The sequence below is a fragment of the Leuresthes tenuis genome, unplaced genomic scaffold (genome assembly GCF_036924035.1).
Source record: "Leuresthes tenuis unplaced genomic scaffold, fLeuTen1.0.hap1 SCAF_6, whole genome shotgun sequence".
Classification (NCBI taxonomy): domain Eukaryota; kingdom Metazoa; phylum Chordata; class Actinopteri; order Atheriniformes; family Atherinopsidae; genus Leuresthes; species Leuresthes tenuis.
Genome location: NW_027325360.1, coordinates 23408201 through 23426869, shown reverse-complemented (window position 1 = coordinate 23426869; position 18669 = coordinate 23408201). Strand labels below are relative to the sequence as shown.

At 40.2% G+C, this 18669-nt stretch overlaps 1 protein-coding gene across 2 annotated transcripts; it reads right to left on the bottom strand.

Moving 5' to 3' along the window:
- Positions 1 to 4798: 4798 nt before the first annotated feature.
- syn1 (synapsin I) lies at positions 4799 to 16502 on the bottom strand. 2 transcript variants are annotated; one of them, XM_072388321.1, is made up of 14 exons: positions 16260 to 16502; positions 15561 to 16007; positions 14741 to 14798; positions 13685 to 13776; positions 13090 to 13246; positions 12922 to 13011; positions 12373 to 12435; positions 12094 to 12236; positions 11892 to 11966; positions 11701 to 11803; positions 11100 to 11249; positions 10795 to 10864; positions 10179 to 10695; positions 4799 to 8073 (listed from the first exon to the last, which is right to left on the bottom strand). In XM_072388321.1, the coding sequence occupies exons 2-14, from the start codon at positions 15872 to 15874 to the stop codon at positions 7938 to 7940; spliced, it is 1968 nt and encodes a 655-aa protein (XP_072244422.1). In that variant the 5' UTR covers positions 15875 to 16007; positions 16260 to 16502; the 3' UTR covers positions 4799 to 7937. The 2 variants fall into 2 exon arrangements, with proteins under 2 accessions (XP_072244422.1, XP_072244423.1); XM_072388322.1 differs by having other exon boundaries at positions 4799 to 8035; positions 16260 to 16501.
- Between the last annotated feature and the right edge of the window lie 2167 nt (positions 16503 to 18669).

The following is an 18669-nucleotide window of genomic DNA, read 5'->3' as shown; positions in this document are numbered from 1 at the left end:
ATACCACGTGTATGAGATATGATTCAGAATACAGTGGATCTCACATTGTGCATGCAGCATCCCTGAGAGTGGGATCTATCTGAGCATGTGTGACTCACCCTCTCCAGCACAGTGCACTGGCATCAGTTTGTGTCAGCTGTTGGTTAGCAGGGATGAGTGTCAGTCAGCTGGCTGCCAGCAGGTGTATTAGGCACCTTGTAGAGTCTGGAGAGAAAATCAATGGCTCTGTTGATTAGAACCCCCGCTGACAAGGATCAATCAGGCTTGTGGCATCACAAAATAACAACATAAGAGCAGAGCACTGCTTCACACTGCTTTGATTGATCAAACAAGTTTTCATGCTACTTAGTAAACAACCTTCCGCACTCATGCTGTCTCCAATAAGGTCTATGTTAGATTAAATGACTCTTACTTGGAATTACATAAGAGACATGGAGATGTGGGGATGCACATGCAGTCAGGCCCCACATGTACAAAGCCCAGCACAAAATATCCAGTGTTGCAGGTTAATGCAAGGAAACTCTTGGACTGTAATAATACAGCAGAGAAAACAAGAATAACACATTAGACAGAGATGGTAAAACAAAGAAATTCAGCCTCTCTGTGCCCCAAGAAATCTCCAGGGAAGCTACGGATGCTGTCGGCGGCCCCTGCAGTGCTGAATATTTCACACAGACAGAATTAGACCTCTTGAATAGACATATGACTGAATGTGGTTGTTTCCTTTAGATCCACTCATGGAACATTTTGATTCAGTGGAGAAGAATTTGAAGACTCAGTGGGAGATGCACCTAGTATACCCTTTAATTCCAGACTAACCCTGATTAAACCCTCCGCAAATTAAACCACTGAATCCTCTCTGTCCACCTCTCGCGGCTCAGAAAGTTGTGGCAGTTCATATGGGGTTCACACCACTCAGATCTTGTGCTTTCATTGGGGATTTAGAAGCAGCCCTGTGAAGTATTTAGTTGCTCTTTTGGCACAGGGAGGCCCTGTAGAATCAATGTTGGCGTAGTAGATTCCTACTGGATCAGAGTAGATTAAATGCAAAGGATTTTTTGGTTTCCAAAGTGAAGTAGAATTGCCAGAGGCACATGGGGTTGTGTCCTCATGTACCTGAATATGCATGGTCTAAAAGTTGCTAAATTAAGAGATTTTATTATCCTTTTGAGAGTTAAATAAGAAAAGAAATAAAAAACAGAAATCTAATAGCCTTTAATGTACATATAATTTCCCTATGCTTAATTAGGAAATTGTGTTTACTTTGGCTGCACAAAAAAGAACATTCCACTCTAAGTAACACTTTTAAACAAATTCATGTGCAAGCCAAACCATTTGGGAATTGTATCCATGGTAACCCACACTGAGTAGGAGCAAAAGAGACAGAATTGATTTCAAAGGGAATGAAGTAAAGTGCTGATGGGACTCGTCTATGGAGACCATAAAAAATCAACGTCACAAAGATAAGACGCAGGGAGGTGAAAATCGCTCATAAATCTTCAACGTTCTGCAGATACATGCATCTGCAGAGGCAGTGCAGCCTCACATCCAATGTACATTTAGAGATCTGCCACACGTGTGTGTGTCACTGCCCAGATTATCTCTAGCAGAGATTGCCAGTTTAAAGTTAACTTACGGTTTACCAGAAGGACACCCCTTTTGCAGTATCACAGTGAAAATGAGATAGGAAGAAAGACCTGCACTCATGTGGGTTTATTCTCAGATGCTCTTCTCAGTACATGTAGGTCAAAGTAAGAATAGTGTAGATATTATTCACAACTGCTCTGTGCAAACACGAACTCCTCTGTCCTGGTCTCTGGAGTCGCAGTAAGACATCCCATGGTGAAACTTAATTAAATCTTTATTACACACTCCTCTCTCATCCTTCATCATCTGCCATTTTGGCTGAGGAATCACTCAGTCATGTGTGCAAGTTTATTAAAGGGGAAAACACATTTGGAACGAAGAGATGGGCCTCTGAGTGGGTGCTTGTTTCTCTCTGAGAGTGCCTGGTGATGCAAATTATTTGTGGTATTGCATTGTCACCCTGATATTGTTATGTAACAACATAGAAACAGAACACACTTATATTCCATTTTGAGCAAATAGCTCCAGCTCAGAGTTTCGTGAGATTTTCAAATAATGATTTAGGTCAGCAGGAGGTTTTATAATGCAGAGCTGTCATTAAGGTCTCGCTATTCAAGACTGGACAGACAACAAATCTTTTGTTCCTCACTTAGGAAGAATCAATGAGAGCCTTCTAAATATGGATATCATTCACCCTCCATCCCACAGCAGCACAATGCAAAGCAGTACTGGGTTGCACTAATTGTCCAAGGCTGTATGTCACGTATAATAGCTGAAACAGCCTCTGCTTCTCATCCATAGATGACCATTTGAGAGTTGAATCAAACATCTTTTTCTTAATCCTTTCATAGAAGCATGACTGAGAACACTTGTTATGTGTCTTCTGTATATAAATGACACTTACGCTTGTGACATCGCCTTGAGGTTTCCCCAATTCAAATGCTATGTAGTTTGTATCACCAGCTATCAAATAAGATTTGCAAATCACTTTTGAAACTTGTTTCAATTTCTGAATAAATGACATCTTAATATATTTAATTACACTTTCAAGTAACAGCCATCCAGATGCACCTGTGCTTGCAGCTTCTCTTGGCTGTTTAAATAGGTCAGCTCTAGAAATATCCTGGCTTAGGGAAGAAATCGTGAGGGCCCCTCCTCTTATCTTCTCACTTGTATGTAACAGAACGAGACTATTGCTGGCAATAGCCTTGAATCCTTTCCTAGTTAACAGTAAAGTCATGAAAGTTGTATCACAATAATTATACAATAACTCAGTGGGAGAAAATAATAATTTTGGTTATTCTCTTGTGAGTCGATTTGCCAGGCAACAACAAACTCTGTCCAATAATAGGTTCTGGTCTTCTATCAAGATATTAAAGTAATTCCCTTGGTAATGTTATTATCCAGCGAAGATATGAAAGACATGTTTTTCCTGATCAGATGAGCTTCTTGCCTTCTATCCTAGCCTGAATTTGGTAGTAGAGAACAGTATGGTCCCTCTGGGCAGCCAGATAAGTAAGGAAAGTAAGCCAGCAGCGCTTTAAAACACTGACCTTTCGAGCGAGCAGTCATAAAACATGCTGTCTGCGAATTGGATTTTGCTCTCCGCACATCTGCATTGAAAATTTTCAATGGAAGAAGAAACTGATCCATTTGGTGATTAAAATCGAACCCTCTTGCACACTGCATAAAATCTATCACCCAAAACATTTAGACAAGGCAAGTCCTTTTGTCACCGATTGAAGGGAGAATAAACTGTTAATTTTTTAATGCATTTGTTTTGGTCATGGATGGGGTCATTGATTTGTACAAGACTAGGCGATGAAGCACATCATTCTATTGAGTTTAAGGGTCCATAATAGTAATAGCCTCTCAGCTGCTGCTGCTGTATTCAGATTTGAAGCCCCTGATGAAAGACCAACATTTTTGGAAACACAAAACATTTTTGTTTTTAGAACAATATAAGTCAGGCCACAGGCCAAACCTTGTTTCTTTTCATTACAATGTGAAAGATCAAGCCCATCTCTAACTTGATAACTCTTTTAATTTCACAGTCACTGGACAGTCAATCTAAAATGAAAACAGTTGCACTATAACACTCTGAATTCTTTGGCTTCTCAATAGTACTTCCTAATTTTACAATAAAAAGCCTTTGCTGTTATCAAATTAGAATGCTCATTTTGTCTGAAAAATTGAGATAATACCAGTTGAGGTGGTTTGTTCATACTTATGTGCTGAAGCTTGTAGGCTACAGACTGTAGGCCTACACCACCTTGTGGTATAAGAGTGTTACTCTTTCAACTACTGTGGAAAACTGTTCAGCTCAGGAAAGGATCCCACTTACAGCAATATGTACAGTAATATACTGAAACAGATGCAATTGAAAAATTACAGTATTCAAAGCAAAAACCAAGCTTGCACAATTCAAGAATGATTTATTGACAGCTACCTTTCCATGGAGGCCGTTTCCGTTAAAGCCTTGGCCAACAGCAGATAGACTATTTTAAGGTTTAGATGCATCTCTCAGGTCGAGTGTCAGGTCTTTGTTGGATTTTTTCTTATTTCTTAAGAACACTTTCAGATACTGTTCATCTTCTATAGAAAGTTGTCCAATTTCCTCGAAGCTTTTAAGGACACACTGCATACCATGTTGAAATATGCCAAGCTTTCAGCTAATAGCTATTTGGAAATCACCTTGTGTGTCCAAAAAGATAATTTCATGTCTGTCAGACTGTGTTATCCTTGGCATATTTTAGAAATGCAACTAAAGAAACAGAAACAAATTCTGGGTCTTTGCACCAAGCTGCTGGTAACAAAGTGCCCAAAGACACATTTGAAACTCTTTTTTGCTAAACTGCTGTGCATATAAGTTATGCATAGATGCAACACTGGTTCAATCATCCCTTGAGCTATGTCCCTTTTTTTATCCTTGAATGATCCATTGGTCAGTGTAAATGAGTGAAAAAGCAACTGATGTCCAAAGAAAAACTTTGAAAGACCTTTAGGATTATTCTGCACAACCACTTAAAAGGTTATAGCATAGTCTGGCTCCTTGGAAGCAAATCATAAAGAAATGAGGGGGGAAATGAAAGACTTACACACAGTACTGTACATATATTTGCTCCTTCAGTATAGTGAGTACAGTCCATTTACCATTTACCCAATAATACAACAGTCAATGCTTAACAAACATGCACAAAACATTAATTCTACAAATCTTTCTTTTTCACTTCATTAGGTTGATAAGTACTTTTATTCCTTGATATGGAGGCATCCATAAGCTCAGATCTGTTTTGTCTCAAAGGGTATTATAGTGTGTATGTCACGCAAAAATAGAAGAGACTGAGGAACACATCAGGAAGAGGAATAGAGGAATAGACCAGTCCTCATAATGAGAGGACATGTAGTCCACAGTAACAAACACAACAGTAACCGTTGGTCATATACTTTATTAGACATGTGCATGTTTTAATATCATACTCATTTTCACATGATATAGCTACATTGCATATAACATCTATTTTTTAATACACTGAATTCAATAATCCACCATGATTTACTTCATGTGTTGTCTTACTTTTGAGAAACAAAAACCTCAGATTTTTGCACTTACATTTATGGTTTATATTTTTAAATCTGGCCGGCATCAACTGACAATCAGTTTTCACCCATTCACAAATTTGCAATTATTCAGTTGTCACAATGATTATACAGTGCAATTAGAAAACAACTAGCTGTAAGAAAGAAAAAAGTACATTCACAGTCAAATACATCCACCAAAAATAATACAGACCTTTAAAATGAAAAAAATATTAAAATATCAAAAACAGAAATACAAAACTACTTTGTTGCATTGCTGTCCCAGCTCTTTCTGTCAGTCTGGCAAATGGTGTGCCTCAGTATGGCCAAGAGGCCTCTGAGTGGCAGAATGACATTTTGTCAAAGTTAACCATCCATGCTAAATGTGAAGGCTCATTTTCATAGATTACACACTCAGTGTAACAAGTACCGCTCTTGCTGATTCTCTTGACAGTAGGCTGTGCTGCGATAAATCGGACAAATATGCACTGACACTGAGTTGCTGTAAAATTCAAAAATGAAGCCCTAAATCACTAAAGCGTAAACTCTCAAGCCCCGAATAGTGGTGCCTCATCAGAAGGAAGTGGTGTAAAATAATTAAAAGAACAATCCACAAATTTTTAAAGTAAAAACTAAATCATTTAGAGACACACCTAATATCAACAAGCACAAATAGCAGCAGGGGAGAGAAGTGACAGTCTGTATCACTCAGAGCTCTGTACAACACATCTATTTGGCTCGACCAGTCACAAAACAACATTCACACATTTATTCACCATTGAGCACAAGGGGTCACTGTGGCTACAGAAACAGACTAAAAAGCACAGGCAGCATGGAGAGTCTGCAGGGGAATCGGGACTCCTTTTTACTTTTGGCTACTGAAACTTCACTAAAAAGCTGGATATTGCCGTTTTTGTTCAACATTCAAATGTAATGTAATGTAATGCACTCCTGGAAGACATTTTTAGTGTCTGGAAACAGAACTGTTTTACAGTAACAGCTTCCATTTCCACAAAGATTAAAGACAGGTTTGTCAGTGCAAAGGGTGGGTGGCAGTAATTGCTAGAACCACTGCAGAGGAGCATCCTGCAGTTGATGTTCCTATGCTTTTAACATTGTTTTCCTTTCGTTATTGTATAGATTTAACATTCCTTGGCTGAGTATGCTTTGAAGTGTGTCATAAATCTACAGAAAAAATCAAGAAGCATACAGTATATGGAAGCAGAGTCTGTAGAACTGTATGAAACAGAATCGGGGTTGGAGTGAAGTGCCAAACCCATACACTGCTGTGAAACCCCAAAATCAGCCTGAATTCATGAGAAACTTATTATGTGTCTTCACAATTCAGTAGCTGATTTACAGTCACAACTGTTTCCCACTGTAACACCCCTGTCACAGACCCAGCAGCACCTCAGAGGGGGAGCAGTGAGCTGCTGCTTTGTCAGGTGGCAGATGAATAAACCTGAATATGTAGACTTCATCCATCAGTCCATGACTTTGTATTCAAGTATCATTTTGCTGTATACTCTGTGTGCAAATGCAATTTAAAACAACAGAACATTCCACCTGACGAAAATGCATGCTTGTCCTTCGTTATTGGTAAACAACTATGATAAAACTGTAATGGAAGACCCCCAGCCACACACAAGAGTCACAATCAACTGGACATCCCTGAGACAGCTCCACTTGATTTGACCTTCTTGTCTGTGTAAGGCATGCTTTTAAAGTGGATGGATTTTATCCTCGTGCAGTGAAAAAAGGGGGGAAGAAAAGTGAGAGCGACAACATACTCACAACACCTACAAGCCTACTTTACTAATTAACTCAACTACATGTGACGACACAGTTACTTGCGCCAAAGTCAGAGGTTGGAGGCGCAACGATTTCCCCTGATGACATGCAGCTAAGACATCACCGTGAGCGTTCAACGGCTCAGACAGAACTAGCGTTTGCAAACACTGGACATTTATGTGTGCAGCTCAAGTGACACAGGTACTGTACAAAGCTATTAGGAGGGAGGAAAGAGGGTGTTTTTTCCCTGATTTTTCAAAAGTGCAGTCTTACAGTTTTGGAATAGCACGGGGAGCTCTTTCACTTATTTCTTAACCTTCATGTCTGGTTAAGCAAAGCAAAGTTATATTTGTAACTTCAGTTTTAGAAAAAGTTTGAATAGGGTTAAACTACTAAGGTTCACCAGAGCTGTTCCACTTTGTGACTCTAGGAAAAGTTCATTTATTAGCTCTATACAGAAAAACATAACTGTATTTTCAATCTTCAGTAACTGCCAACAATAACACTGGGGAGGATCTTTTTTAAAACAGAAAATTGGGCAATCCTCTCAACCCCAATAACATTTGTACAGTCCCTTATTTTACTTTAAACAGAAAAACCACAATAACTTTACAGCACCAACAAACAAGGGGGGAGCAGTAATGTATTGTTTTGCTTCTTGTGGGTGTGTGATTGTATGAGTGTGTTGCATGCACATATGGGTTTTCGTCTGGTTTACGTTGACTCACTTTAGCTTGAAGCAAGACAAGAAATGTTTCGAACATCAGTGCCTGACTATTGCACCTTTTTTTCCGTACTAATAGATTTGAACTCTTTCGGCAGTGCGTGTCAATTTTCCGATCAAACTAGGTACACTTAAATAGGAGATCCAGTTGGTCCTTGGTCATTAGGGGAAGAAGGGATCCCTCCTTCAGTTTGCCTGTTCATTTTTCTCTCAGTAGGAAGAGGGAAGGAGGGGTGGGGGTTGGTCTTGTGCCGCCTCAGTCTGAGAAGAGACTGGCAAAAGATTTGCGTAGATTGCGTATGGTTTCAGCCTTCACCTCGTCCTGGCTAAGGCTGGCTCTTGGCGCTGGGGTTTCTGGAATGTTGAAGGTATTTGTAAGAGACTGGGATTTGCTATAAAGAGAAGGAAATGGCAATAGAGGCTATTAAAGTCATGCAGCAGACCAATGGAATGAAAAGACTGGAGAATGGTAAGACAGAGAGAAAGATATAGAGGGAGAAAAAGCTCAATTAAAAAAAAAAAATCATAAGAGCCTGTTCCTTCTCAGGGGTCATTCAGTATTACCTTATCATTTCAAGTCTGCTTTGACATGATATGAATAGTGAATGACTTTTCTGGATGCAGAGTGATGCATGTCTTTTTTTCTGGGATTAATGGGAGGGTTTGAGCAAAATGCAATGTCATCAACAACAATCCAAAAAAATCTATATATTAAGAGTCATTTATCTGTGAAAACTATCAGGTAATAAATGTGTTGACCACTAAAGGAGAGGTGATCACTAAAATAGATGTTCTTTCCAATAAAGATTTACAGAAGTCCCAAAAGTAAAGAAGAAACCAATTAATCAAACGAGTCAAAAACACATTTTGTCAGTTATATAGCGAGGAAAATGATCCAGCCTGGGAGGGGCCTCAGTGTGTTGCGAACCTTGGCTTTCAATATCCAGTTCAAATCTGGGATATGGATGGGTTTCGTCTCGTGTTGTGTTGGGATAAGGTCAGGATTCAGGCAGGTGTTCCAAAATATTATCTTTATTCTTCCTCAAGCATTCTTAGTTAGTGTCTGCTTTGGGTTGTTGTGTTGTAGAAGGACCTGCTTTCTCTTGAAATGTGTTCACAGACAATTGTCACATTTTCCTTCAAAATGAACTGATTCAATTTTGAATTCATTGCTCCATCAATGATAGCAAGCTGTCTAGGACTCTGACACAGAACATCATGATACTACTACAACCAAGTTTTAAAGCTGGGTTAAGATGCTTGAATGTATTTCTCCTTGATTCAAACTCCCTGTTTAAACCACAAAACATATTTACAGCTTGTGGCCTGTCAACTTTTTTAAGTAGTGTCCTTCTCCTCCCAGCTGGGCCCCACACACCATTATTCAGGAGTCTACTGATGGTGGACTGTCAAAGACAAAATGTAAGGCCTTCAGTTGCTTAGAGGATGCCCAGGGTTTCTATTAGACCTTGCAGACTACTACACATCATGTTGGAGTATTCTCTGTTGGTGGAGCACTCAAGCAGAATTTATTGTACTTGTAGGCTGTCTGTCTGACAGGAAAGTCTTTTTTTCCAAGGCCAACACTTCCCCAAATATGAGCAGTCAGAGTAAGACTGTTTTGTAAACAAAGCAGACCACCCACTTCCACCTAATTATTTTCTTATTGACTGCAAACACTTGAACTGTAATTAGAAGTTCACATACTTTTGCCCCTCGCCATTTTGTTTAATTGGGATCTCTTTATCTATTTGGAGGACTTGCATTTTCAGTCATATTTATGCAGAAATATGGAAAATCGTAATGAGTTAAGACATTTATAAGTGAAGTAGCTTTTAAATGCAAGTACATTGCAATGGGATTTGCCGTAGCAGTTAATTAATCACTTCATTATTGTGATTATATGAAATAACAAATAAATACAGCCTGTTTTCACATGTTTTCTCAGCACCTTTAGTGCTGGTGAAATTTGGTTTATTATAACATATTAAATATGAAATATTTATGTTTATAAATTTAAGTAGGATAACAATGTTAGGAGCATAAATTGTAACTGCTTTATCTCTAATTATTTGAAAAACAAAGTAAATACAGACTAATTAATTCTATCAGTTGCAGATTTTTACATTTTTCGGTCCCTCCTCTTAACAAAGAGAGGACTGATTTAAAAGTAGGATTTGTAGAAGTTGGTTGTCTGTGTCGCACAAACTGAAGTTTTCATTGTGGCTTATGCTAGTTGTTTTAGTGTATCATAATCATTCCAGACTGTCTGAAATGTTATAATTGAACCTGCTGCTGAGAGACAAATGCAAGAACCAACATACCATGCACATTCAGGTTGATCATTTGTCAATAAAGAGATTTCCCAGGTGGCATGCGTATCTAAGTGCAGGCAAAAAGTAAGAAACGATCTTCTGTGCATGCCAGCTAAAGTTGACTAAATGAAAAATGAGAATGAAACTGATCCCAGCACAGCTATCATGTACTTACTACTTACTTTAGTTGTGGAGAGCCGCCCATAGCTGGGCTGTCCTGACTGGGCTTCTGTGGGGGCTGAGGCTTTTGTTGCAGAGGGGGTCGTCCTCCTGGGCCACCCTGGCCTTGAGCAGCAGGTCGTGGCTGCTGGGTGGTGGGTGCTCCAGGACGGCCTTGCTGGCTAGATGCCCTCTGCAGTTGTGACCCGCCCTGTGACGACTGTCTAGGTGGTTGGGCAGGTTTCTGTGGTTGCCCGCCAGTAGGTTTCTGGCCCCCTGCTGAGGGTTTCTGGCCCCCTGCAGAGGGTTTCTGTTGCTGTGTTACAGACTGTTGCCTCTGAGCTTGAGGAGAACCTCCCTGGCTTCGCTGAGGAGCGCCCTGACCTGGTGGCCGTGGGGGAGCTGCAGGTCCTTGGTTCGCCTTAGCCTGAGTACTGGGGTCACCAGTACCAGGACTGACAGGCTGTTGCTGGGCCTGTGTAGGAGGTTGGCCTTGAGGTTGTGGGCGCTGCTGGGATGGAGGACTTTGCTGAGGACCACCTATGGAAGACAAATTAAGGCAGTAATCACATTCAAACACATTCATAATAATATTGTCATTTTTTAATACATTTTTCTAAAGAATAACAAAGATCTTACCCTGAGGTGCAGGACGTTGTTGAGCCTGTGGTACTTTGGGCTGGGAGACAGGCTGAGGAGAAACTGCTTTCTACAAAACATAGAGTTTTCTCACATACTGGTTGTTCCATTAGGTAAAAAGTTTAGTGTCAAATAAAATACTGTAAGCCCAAAAGGATGAGTGCAGCTTCCACACAAACACCTATTGTCAGGTATTACCCGATATCATGATTACTACATATTCAGCATTAGAGTACTAAAAGTATTTTAACAATTATTACAAAAGAGTGTGAATCAAAGGACAGAGTTGTGTATAAGTTGAGCACCTGTGCCTGCTGTCCTGCTGTGGCACGGATCGTAGAAGAGCTTGAAGTTTGTGGAACAGTCAGGTTCATCCTAGAAACCACTAGTTCTGCAATCTGAACACGATCCTCATCCTGCTGGTCCCCAATCAGTGGCATTGAACAGTCATCAACCTTAAACACAACAACATGATGAAGTCTATGGATTTCCCTCACAAACACAGACAAACATCAGTACACTGTAATGTTGCATCCTGTTTGAACTCAGTTGTCAGAATTTCAGAGTTCCCAGTTGGAAAAATCTCAAACAAGTAAAAAGAAACAATGAAATAGGTTTTCTGACTCGGAGAGTCATTGGAAACTCATCAACACACATAGAGTTTGGTAATAACAGGAATAATTAACTTTTTATTATCCTTTATAACAGCTTATGTCTCATGTAATCAGTCATACACTGCTGTCCAACCTCTATATTGCTGTGGGGTGGGTCTGTGCTGAAACTATCTTATCATCTTGTATAGCTAATAATAGGTGGCCCGGTCAGGTCTGGTTTCATCATTTTCATCTCCAAATTAAGAATCCTGAGGTAAATATAGCGCACCATAAGCATACTTTCTTCTAGTACCTCTATAATGTAGTCCTTGCCATCTTTACCGTGTAGAGCCTCCACAGCACAAATATCTAATCCTCCAAAGATGTCTGCACAAGAATCCACCCACATCCTGTATCTGCAATGACACGTTAAATGGAAATATTATAATACACTGAGACATCACAATATTTGCATTTCCATACCGTACAATTACTTGCTCTTACTTGTCTGACATGGCCACTTGCTCAAGCATAGATGAGCCAGTGTTAGTTTTCCAGTTGCCAGATATTGACGTCCTCCTGTTAATTTGAATAGAAAATTACACGTTTTGTTGCTTTCGTCTGTCATGAACTGAAGTGTGTTGGGTTTTTAACAGGAGTTTAGTGAAGTGAAATGCTGAGAACTGAAGAGAACAGAGGAACTCACATATAAGCCTTGTAATTGCTGCCAATCTTCTGGATGCGGACATCATACTTTGCATCAATAAAAGGCTCAGATGTAGCGTAAGTCTTGGTCAGCGCTACAACACTAGCGATATCTTGAAAGTCATACTGATTGTCCACTTTCACCTAGGGTGGCAAGTCAGAATCTATATGAGAATACGGTGATGACATAACATATGATATATGATATTTAGGAACATATATAAGTCCCTAAAATATTCTGTTAAAAAAACTTGGAACACTTTGAGTATTCCAGCACTACCTTTCCCATTCCTGAGTGAGCATGTCCCATCTTTACTACGACGGGGAATTGAGGGGAGGAAATCTGTAACAAGAATCATCTGATAATGAGATTTTTATCAATATATCACACCTGAACAATCAAAATACTGTTTATTTAATCATTTTTAATCATACAGGGACACCTCTGTTTCTGCACACAGTCTCACTCATTGTGATGACTTGAAACCCAGCCCTGTTCTGTCAGGCTGTGACTGCAGTGGTGGAAATGACTGCTATGCAGCAACAGTCTCAATTTAACCATACTGACACTGACTTGGCACACCAATAATCAAAAGCTCAGCCTGTACTAGTAACAAAAAACAAACAAGAATGTGCACCACAGTCAATTAGGGTGTTCTCAGCTGCTATGTCTGACATATGACATGGAAGTGAATTACATCCCAAACATGTGATCTATCACCTGTCTATGTGTGTGTTTTTTAACAGGTTGCTTTGCATGAACACTCACCCATCAGCTCAAGTGAAAAGGAAGCAAAGAGATGAAAAGAGCTGATAGCAAATAACTCACCATTTCTTTGTGATTTGGATAGTAAACCTGCTCAATCAGTGGGAACTCCTCAGGACCCAGCTGCTTGTGGAGTCTTGACATCTGAGCAAACTGAGGCAGACGCAAACTGTAAAATGCCGCTCTGCATGTCTGCGGATCAAGTGACTGTAGTAATTAAATACTACTTACCACCCATGGTTTGTCACAGAAATTATAGACAGAGTGCAAAGAGTTAACACTTGATACTCCTGCATACTGCAGTCCAATCACTATGTTGCGATGGTCGCCATTCTTGTCCATGCTGAAAGCGTGCTGTCTAATCAGCACAAAGTCAGGCTTAAAGGATCTAGTGCAAAGGACATAAGCAAAACATTAAACTGCATTGTCTGTGTGTAAACTGACTCAATAGTCATGATTATGTTCATAAATACTCATAAAGACTCTCCCATACTTATATTCTTTTTTTACAGTCTGTTTATACCCCCTCATATTTATAAACTGTTTATAGTCTGTACATTCGTAGCCTGTATATACTTTTACTTATAGTTATAGCATATTCACAACAACTTTACTGTACATTTGTAATATATATATTTATATTTTTGGTAAAGCACTTCTGGATGGATGCAAACTGCATTTTGTTGCTTTGTACTTGTGACGTGCAATGACAATAAAGTTGAATTCTAAATTCTATTCAAATTCTAACTACCATTAATGAGTGTGGTGGAACTTCAGGGCCTCAAATTTGCAGAAATGCAAAGATTCTTAACTGAATAGTACTTACTTAGTAACCTTATGTCCATTTCTGATTGCATCAATGTCCACATTGTAGGTGCCTGTGGCATTGGCCACCAGGTTGATTTCAGAGAATTCTGCCTGAAAGGACATTATTACGGTCAATTCCAACTAAACAAATGACCACAATCATGGTCAGAGGGAATGAATTACTATTTTTTCAACAGCCAGGTAGTGGAGCGTACAGTTCCATGATATTAGACATTGTCTGAAGTGTTTTCTTCCTGGTGATAAGCTCCATAAGCAGTAATGGTGAGTCAGTGCAGTATGAGGTAGAGACAAATATCGTAAAAGATTAAAGTGCCTGAAGCGGAGAAGAAGATTTTGAAATGTCCCTCTGCTCTTAAAATGCTATGAATAGCTACTGGCTAAAACTGTATCCACAGAGGGTCTTCTAAGGCAACACGTTTCAACTCAGAAATGGACCTAAATGACTATTGATCATGCAAATAGGAAACACAAACAGTTGATTTATCAGTATAAGAAATTTAATTTGCATCACACATAATAACTTGATAAATAAAAAAATAAAAATATTGCTCTAATAGTAATCATATGCAATGAGAGGACACTTCACTGTTGGAAAAATTCAGCCAACCCAGTGTGTACGAATAGTCCCTCAAGAGTGAACCGGACCCTTAACTGGACCCTAGACATTTAATCACTGTAGGGCTTTCTGTTAACATTGCTTGTGCTTTTAGTGGGAATAATGACCAGCTCATTAATAATGCCAGTGCTTTTATCTACAAAGAAACACAAGCCATTTACTAAATATATTTCTGTTTTGACATAAATAGATTGGAAAAGTCGTTCCATCCATCAGCAAAACACAAAATACTAAAATCTCGTGAAAAAAACATGCAACAATCCTCCAGTTAATGTATCCATCTAGTTACCTAGCTCAGTGAAGATTGGCTGGTTTCATTTAACTAGCCTAGTCTCCATTGTCTTTATTTTTTCAAGTCTAAAGAATAAAATGTTTCAAGAATAAAAATGAAAACCAGCTCTGACAAAAGCAGCACACAGTTACACCTGGAAAACCTACCTGTTCTACCTTGATGTCAAATTCACCATGGACCTTTCTTCCTCTGAAGACCTTCACCCTGTACATGAAACAAGGAAGTGAGTCCAACTGTTGATTATGTGCAGGATCATAATGTGAATCTGGTCAAGCGTTTTTTCTCTGTAACTGACAGCTGGCATTTTCCAGGGCAGGGGCAGCAGCACACTTTGAAATTGAGAATAATCTAGGTAAGTGGAAACATGCCAATAAACTGACTTCCATGAAATCAAATCTTAGTCTCCACAGATACCGCACTGCACACTAATATAACTGTTTATCACATCATAATTGAATTCATATGGCAGCTTAAAGTCATGTAAAACTGGGGTTTGGATATGATAATGGCCAACTTCTTAGTTAACTGAAACATGGTTTGTCATTTTGAGCGAGCATTGCACTTGTGACCAATGTACAAAGCTCTAATCATAATACTATTTCTGCACCTAACAGCAACTTGATTTGAAATTTCCTGCATCATCCTGATGGCATTAGGCTGTCCAGGTCTCTGGCAGGCAGACTGCAACCTGAGATCAGAACAAGAGCTGATGGTGAAATGAAAATGGCTTCTCTGCAAGCTTTTAGTTTGTAACGTCTTTGCCATACCACCACAAGCTCACAAACAGGGGTTAGGCCTATAAGGTGTCTGATCTGACCAAAAAGCCCAGGGGCGGTTTCACGTGCTATACCTCGCTGCACCGGCTGAATCATATGACCCTCTAGATGTTAGGCCACTGCAGCCCACGGTCTGGCACACATTCCTGTCTAGACTAGGCGCTGCACCGCCAAAGCGCGCTGCTCTTACCAGTCGGTCTGCTCATCATCGATAACTAGGAGGACCTTGGCATTGCTGGAGACACCTGCCCGATCCGCCGCCTCGGATAAGGTTGCTGCCGCAGCAGCTGTGGTCTGTTTGACGGCATTGGATATGGAAGAGAAGAACCCGGAGCCCCCACCTACAGACTGCTGCGAACTGGTGGACTGGCGCCTTTCCGCCGGCCCCGGCGACACTGCGGGGCTTTGCTGCGGCGGGTCGGGGCGTTGGAGGTCGGCCATATAGCCATTGGGAAGGTTGGACATGAAATTGCTGTCCGAGAGTCGTCGACGCAGGTAGTTCATGGTGGAGATTTATTGAAATGACGGAGAGGGGGTCCGAAAATCCTCCCAATGACAGACTTACAACTTGGTGTTCAGTGAGATAAATGAAGGACTAGGCTACTCTCCCATGTGCAGAAAGAGGGATCAATGTTACCTACAGAGGACAAAGTCAGGTGTTATTAATTAGAGGGATATTTCTAATATCTGTTCACAGTAGTAAAAAAAATCGTGACTGGTTCGAGTAAAGGAAATAATCTTTCAGCCTGTTGGTAATAACTGACAAAATATGTTAAGATTCAATATTTCGTTCTTATATGAGACGGATTCTTTTAATAAAGCAATCTATCACAGCAACCACTCTTACAATCCGCAGTAACACTCCTATCAAGCTTCGATGAAGCCTTACCTGGGCATGTATCCAAACTGATCCGCTTCAAGAACGAGGTGATGGTTCCAAACAAGCCTTTGTGTCACAGGAAAGCCTGCACACAGGTGACTCTCATGTCCTCTGTGCGCGCGGGCAAGTCGTGCATTGGGCTTAAACCTGTGAAAAAATTAAAGCCACAGCTCCTCCAGCATCTCTGCCGTCCTGCTCCCCCCTCAAGACCCAGTTTTTTCCGTCAGCCCTGCGTCACTCCCTGTCATCCTGAGGGAGAGGAGCCAAGTTACGCAGTGTGCGGTCGCACACAGACTTCCGGGCTCAGCTTGCAAAATAATGTCCAAATCTTAATAACACTATTTGAAGAAGGTAATGCACTATGCCAGCGTGATTGAAACTGAGCACACGATTCATAGTTAAACGGTTTTAATCGTAAAATAAAAATGAATCTTTCTTTTGGCATTAAAGGCGCTTTAAATATTAGCTTACTATATCAAAATGTCCTGTCCTTACATGCTCTGCCAGCAGCGTAAAGGTTTGATGTGGCGCTCACTTGTTAGCATTAAGGAGCAAATCCAAATTCAGAAAGCAATATGGAGCATATTGTTGACATGTTAACCTTACACCTTTGCTGTGTAAAGGGTTTAGATTAGATCAAATCAAAACTCACTTTTAACTTCTGAAACTTGATGTATATTTACTGATCAACAATTCAAACAGTCAATTCACTCAAATGATAATAAGTTTAATCAAAACACAGCCTGCTGCCTGTTCTGTTTAGTCTAAATCCAAAGGGATGCTGCCAGGCTTCCTGTGTTCTGGTTGTTTGTATCTGACTTGACGCACCTCTGTGGTGGGTTCTGAAGGTGGTGCTGATGAGAGCGGAGTGACAGGGGCGTCGCTCTCTTACACACAAGAGCCTTCTGCTGCGGACTCCACAGGACGTATAAGGCCGTTGAAGTTATATTGGCTGCTGCATTGTTCAACAAAACAGCAGGGGCACGTTTACCCTTACACCCCCAGTCGCTCACATTGAGTGCCTCTATTGGTTTTCAATAATGATTTTCATAGATGCGCCATCTGTTGGTGATCCCCAACCCCTCCTTGATCAACACAAAACCCAAGGGATACCTGTATGCTCTACCATGGAAACTGCACTGTGATAGTAACAGGACGGTGATCTTGATGGAGACGGGCTCTGCTGATGCATGTCTCTCCTGAATCATTAATGCCTGGGAAACATAATGTATAGCCTGCAGTGTTTTATGCTGACAAAGTACAAAAAATGCATATGATGTTCATATTAGCGATGTTTTGTTTTTTGCTGGGGATATTTTAATGTTTTTAGCTTTACAATAAAAGTTACTTAGATAAAGTCTTGTACATAAGTTTAAGAGTGTACATAAGTTTAAACGTGTCAGGACAAAATAAAAATGAAAAAAAATCTGGTCCTATGGTTGTGCAGGAGACAGGACATTTTGCACCATGTCATTATTCATTCAACATAATCTTGATCAAAATACAGAGGGAGTGTGTGGAAATATCTATTTGCTGATTCAGTAGCTTGTATAACTCCCTTTAGCTGTAAAAACTTGAAGTAATTGTTTCTATATGGTGTTATCAGTATCTCACATTGTTGTGCACCAATTTTAGCACCCTCTTCTGTACAAGTTTGCTTCGGTTAATTTAATTTATCAGCATTTGTTTAAGCAGTTCTCTTAAGGTCCCACCACAGCGTTTCAATCCTCATTTCAGTTTAATTAATATAAATAGATGGACTTTGACTGGACCATTGCAACAGTTTTGCAGTCATTCTTTTGAGTTTGCTGCTGTGCTTGGGACCATTGACTTGCATAATTGTCAGTCATGCTTTAGGTGTCAAACAGATAACCTCACATTTGACTCCAGAGTACTTTGGTATACAGAGGAGTTCATGGCTGACTCACAACTCTGGGTTGCAGCTCAATGACTGCGTAGTGTCCAGGTCTTGTGGCTATAAAACAAGTCCAAATCATCAGCCCTCCGCCACAGTGCTTGGTATGAAGCGTTTGCACTGATGTGTACTATTTTGTTTTTACCAGAGGTAGCGCAGTGGATCTATCCATCGGACACTTTTCCAAAAGTCTTGTGGTTTGTCCTCAAACCTAAGGTGTTCTGCCTTGTCCTTTTCAGAGAGAAGAGAGCTGCTTTCTCCAGCAACCTTCCAAACAAGCTATTTTCTTATCTAGTCTTTTTCTAATTATACTGTCCTGAACTTTAACTTTTAATAGGCAAACTGAAGCCTTTAGATTTTGAAATGCGGCTCTTTGTTTTTTTGCATCTTCTCTCAGTAATGCACAGTCTGACCTTGGGGTGAACTTGCTGTGACATCCACTCCTGGGAAGATTGGTGACTGTCTTGAATGTTTTTCACTTGTGAACAATATTTACTGTAGAAT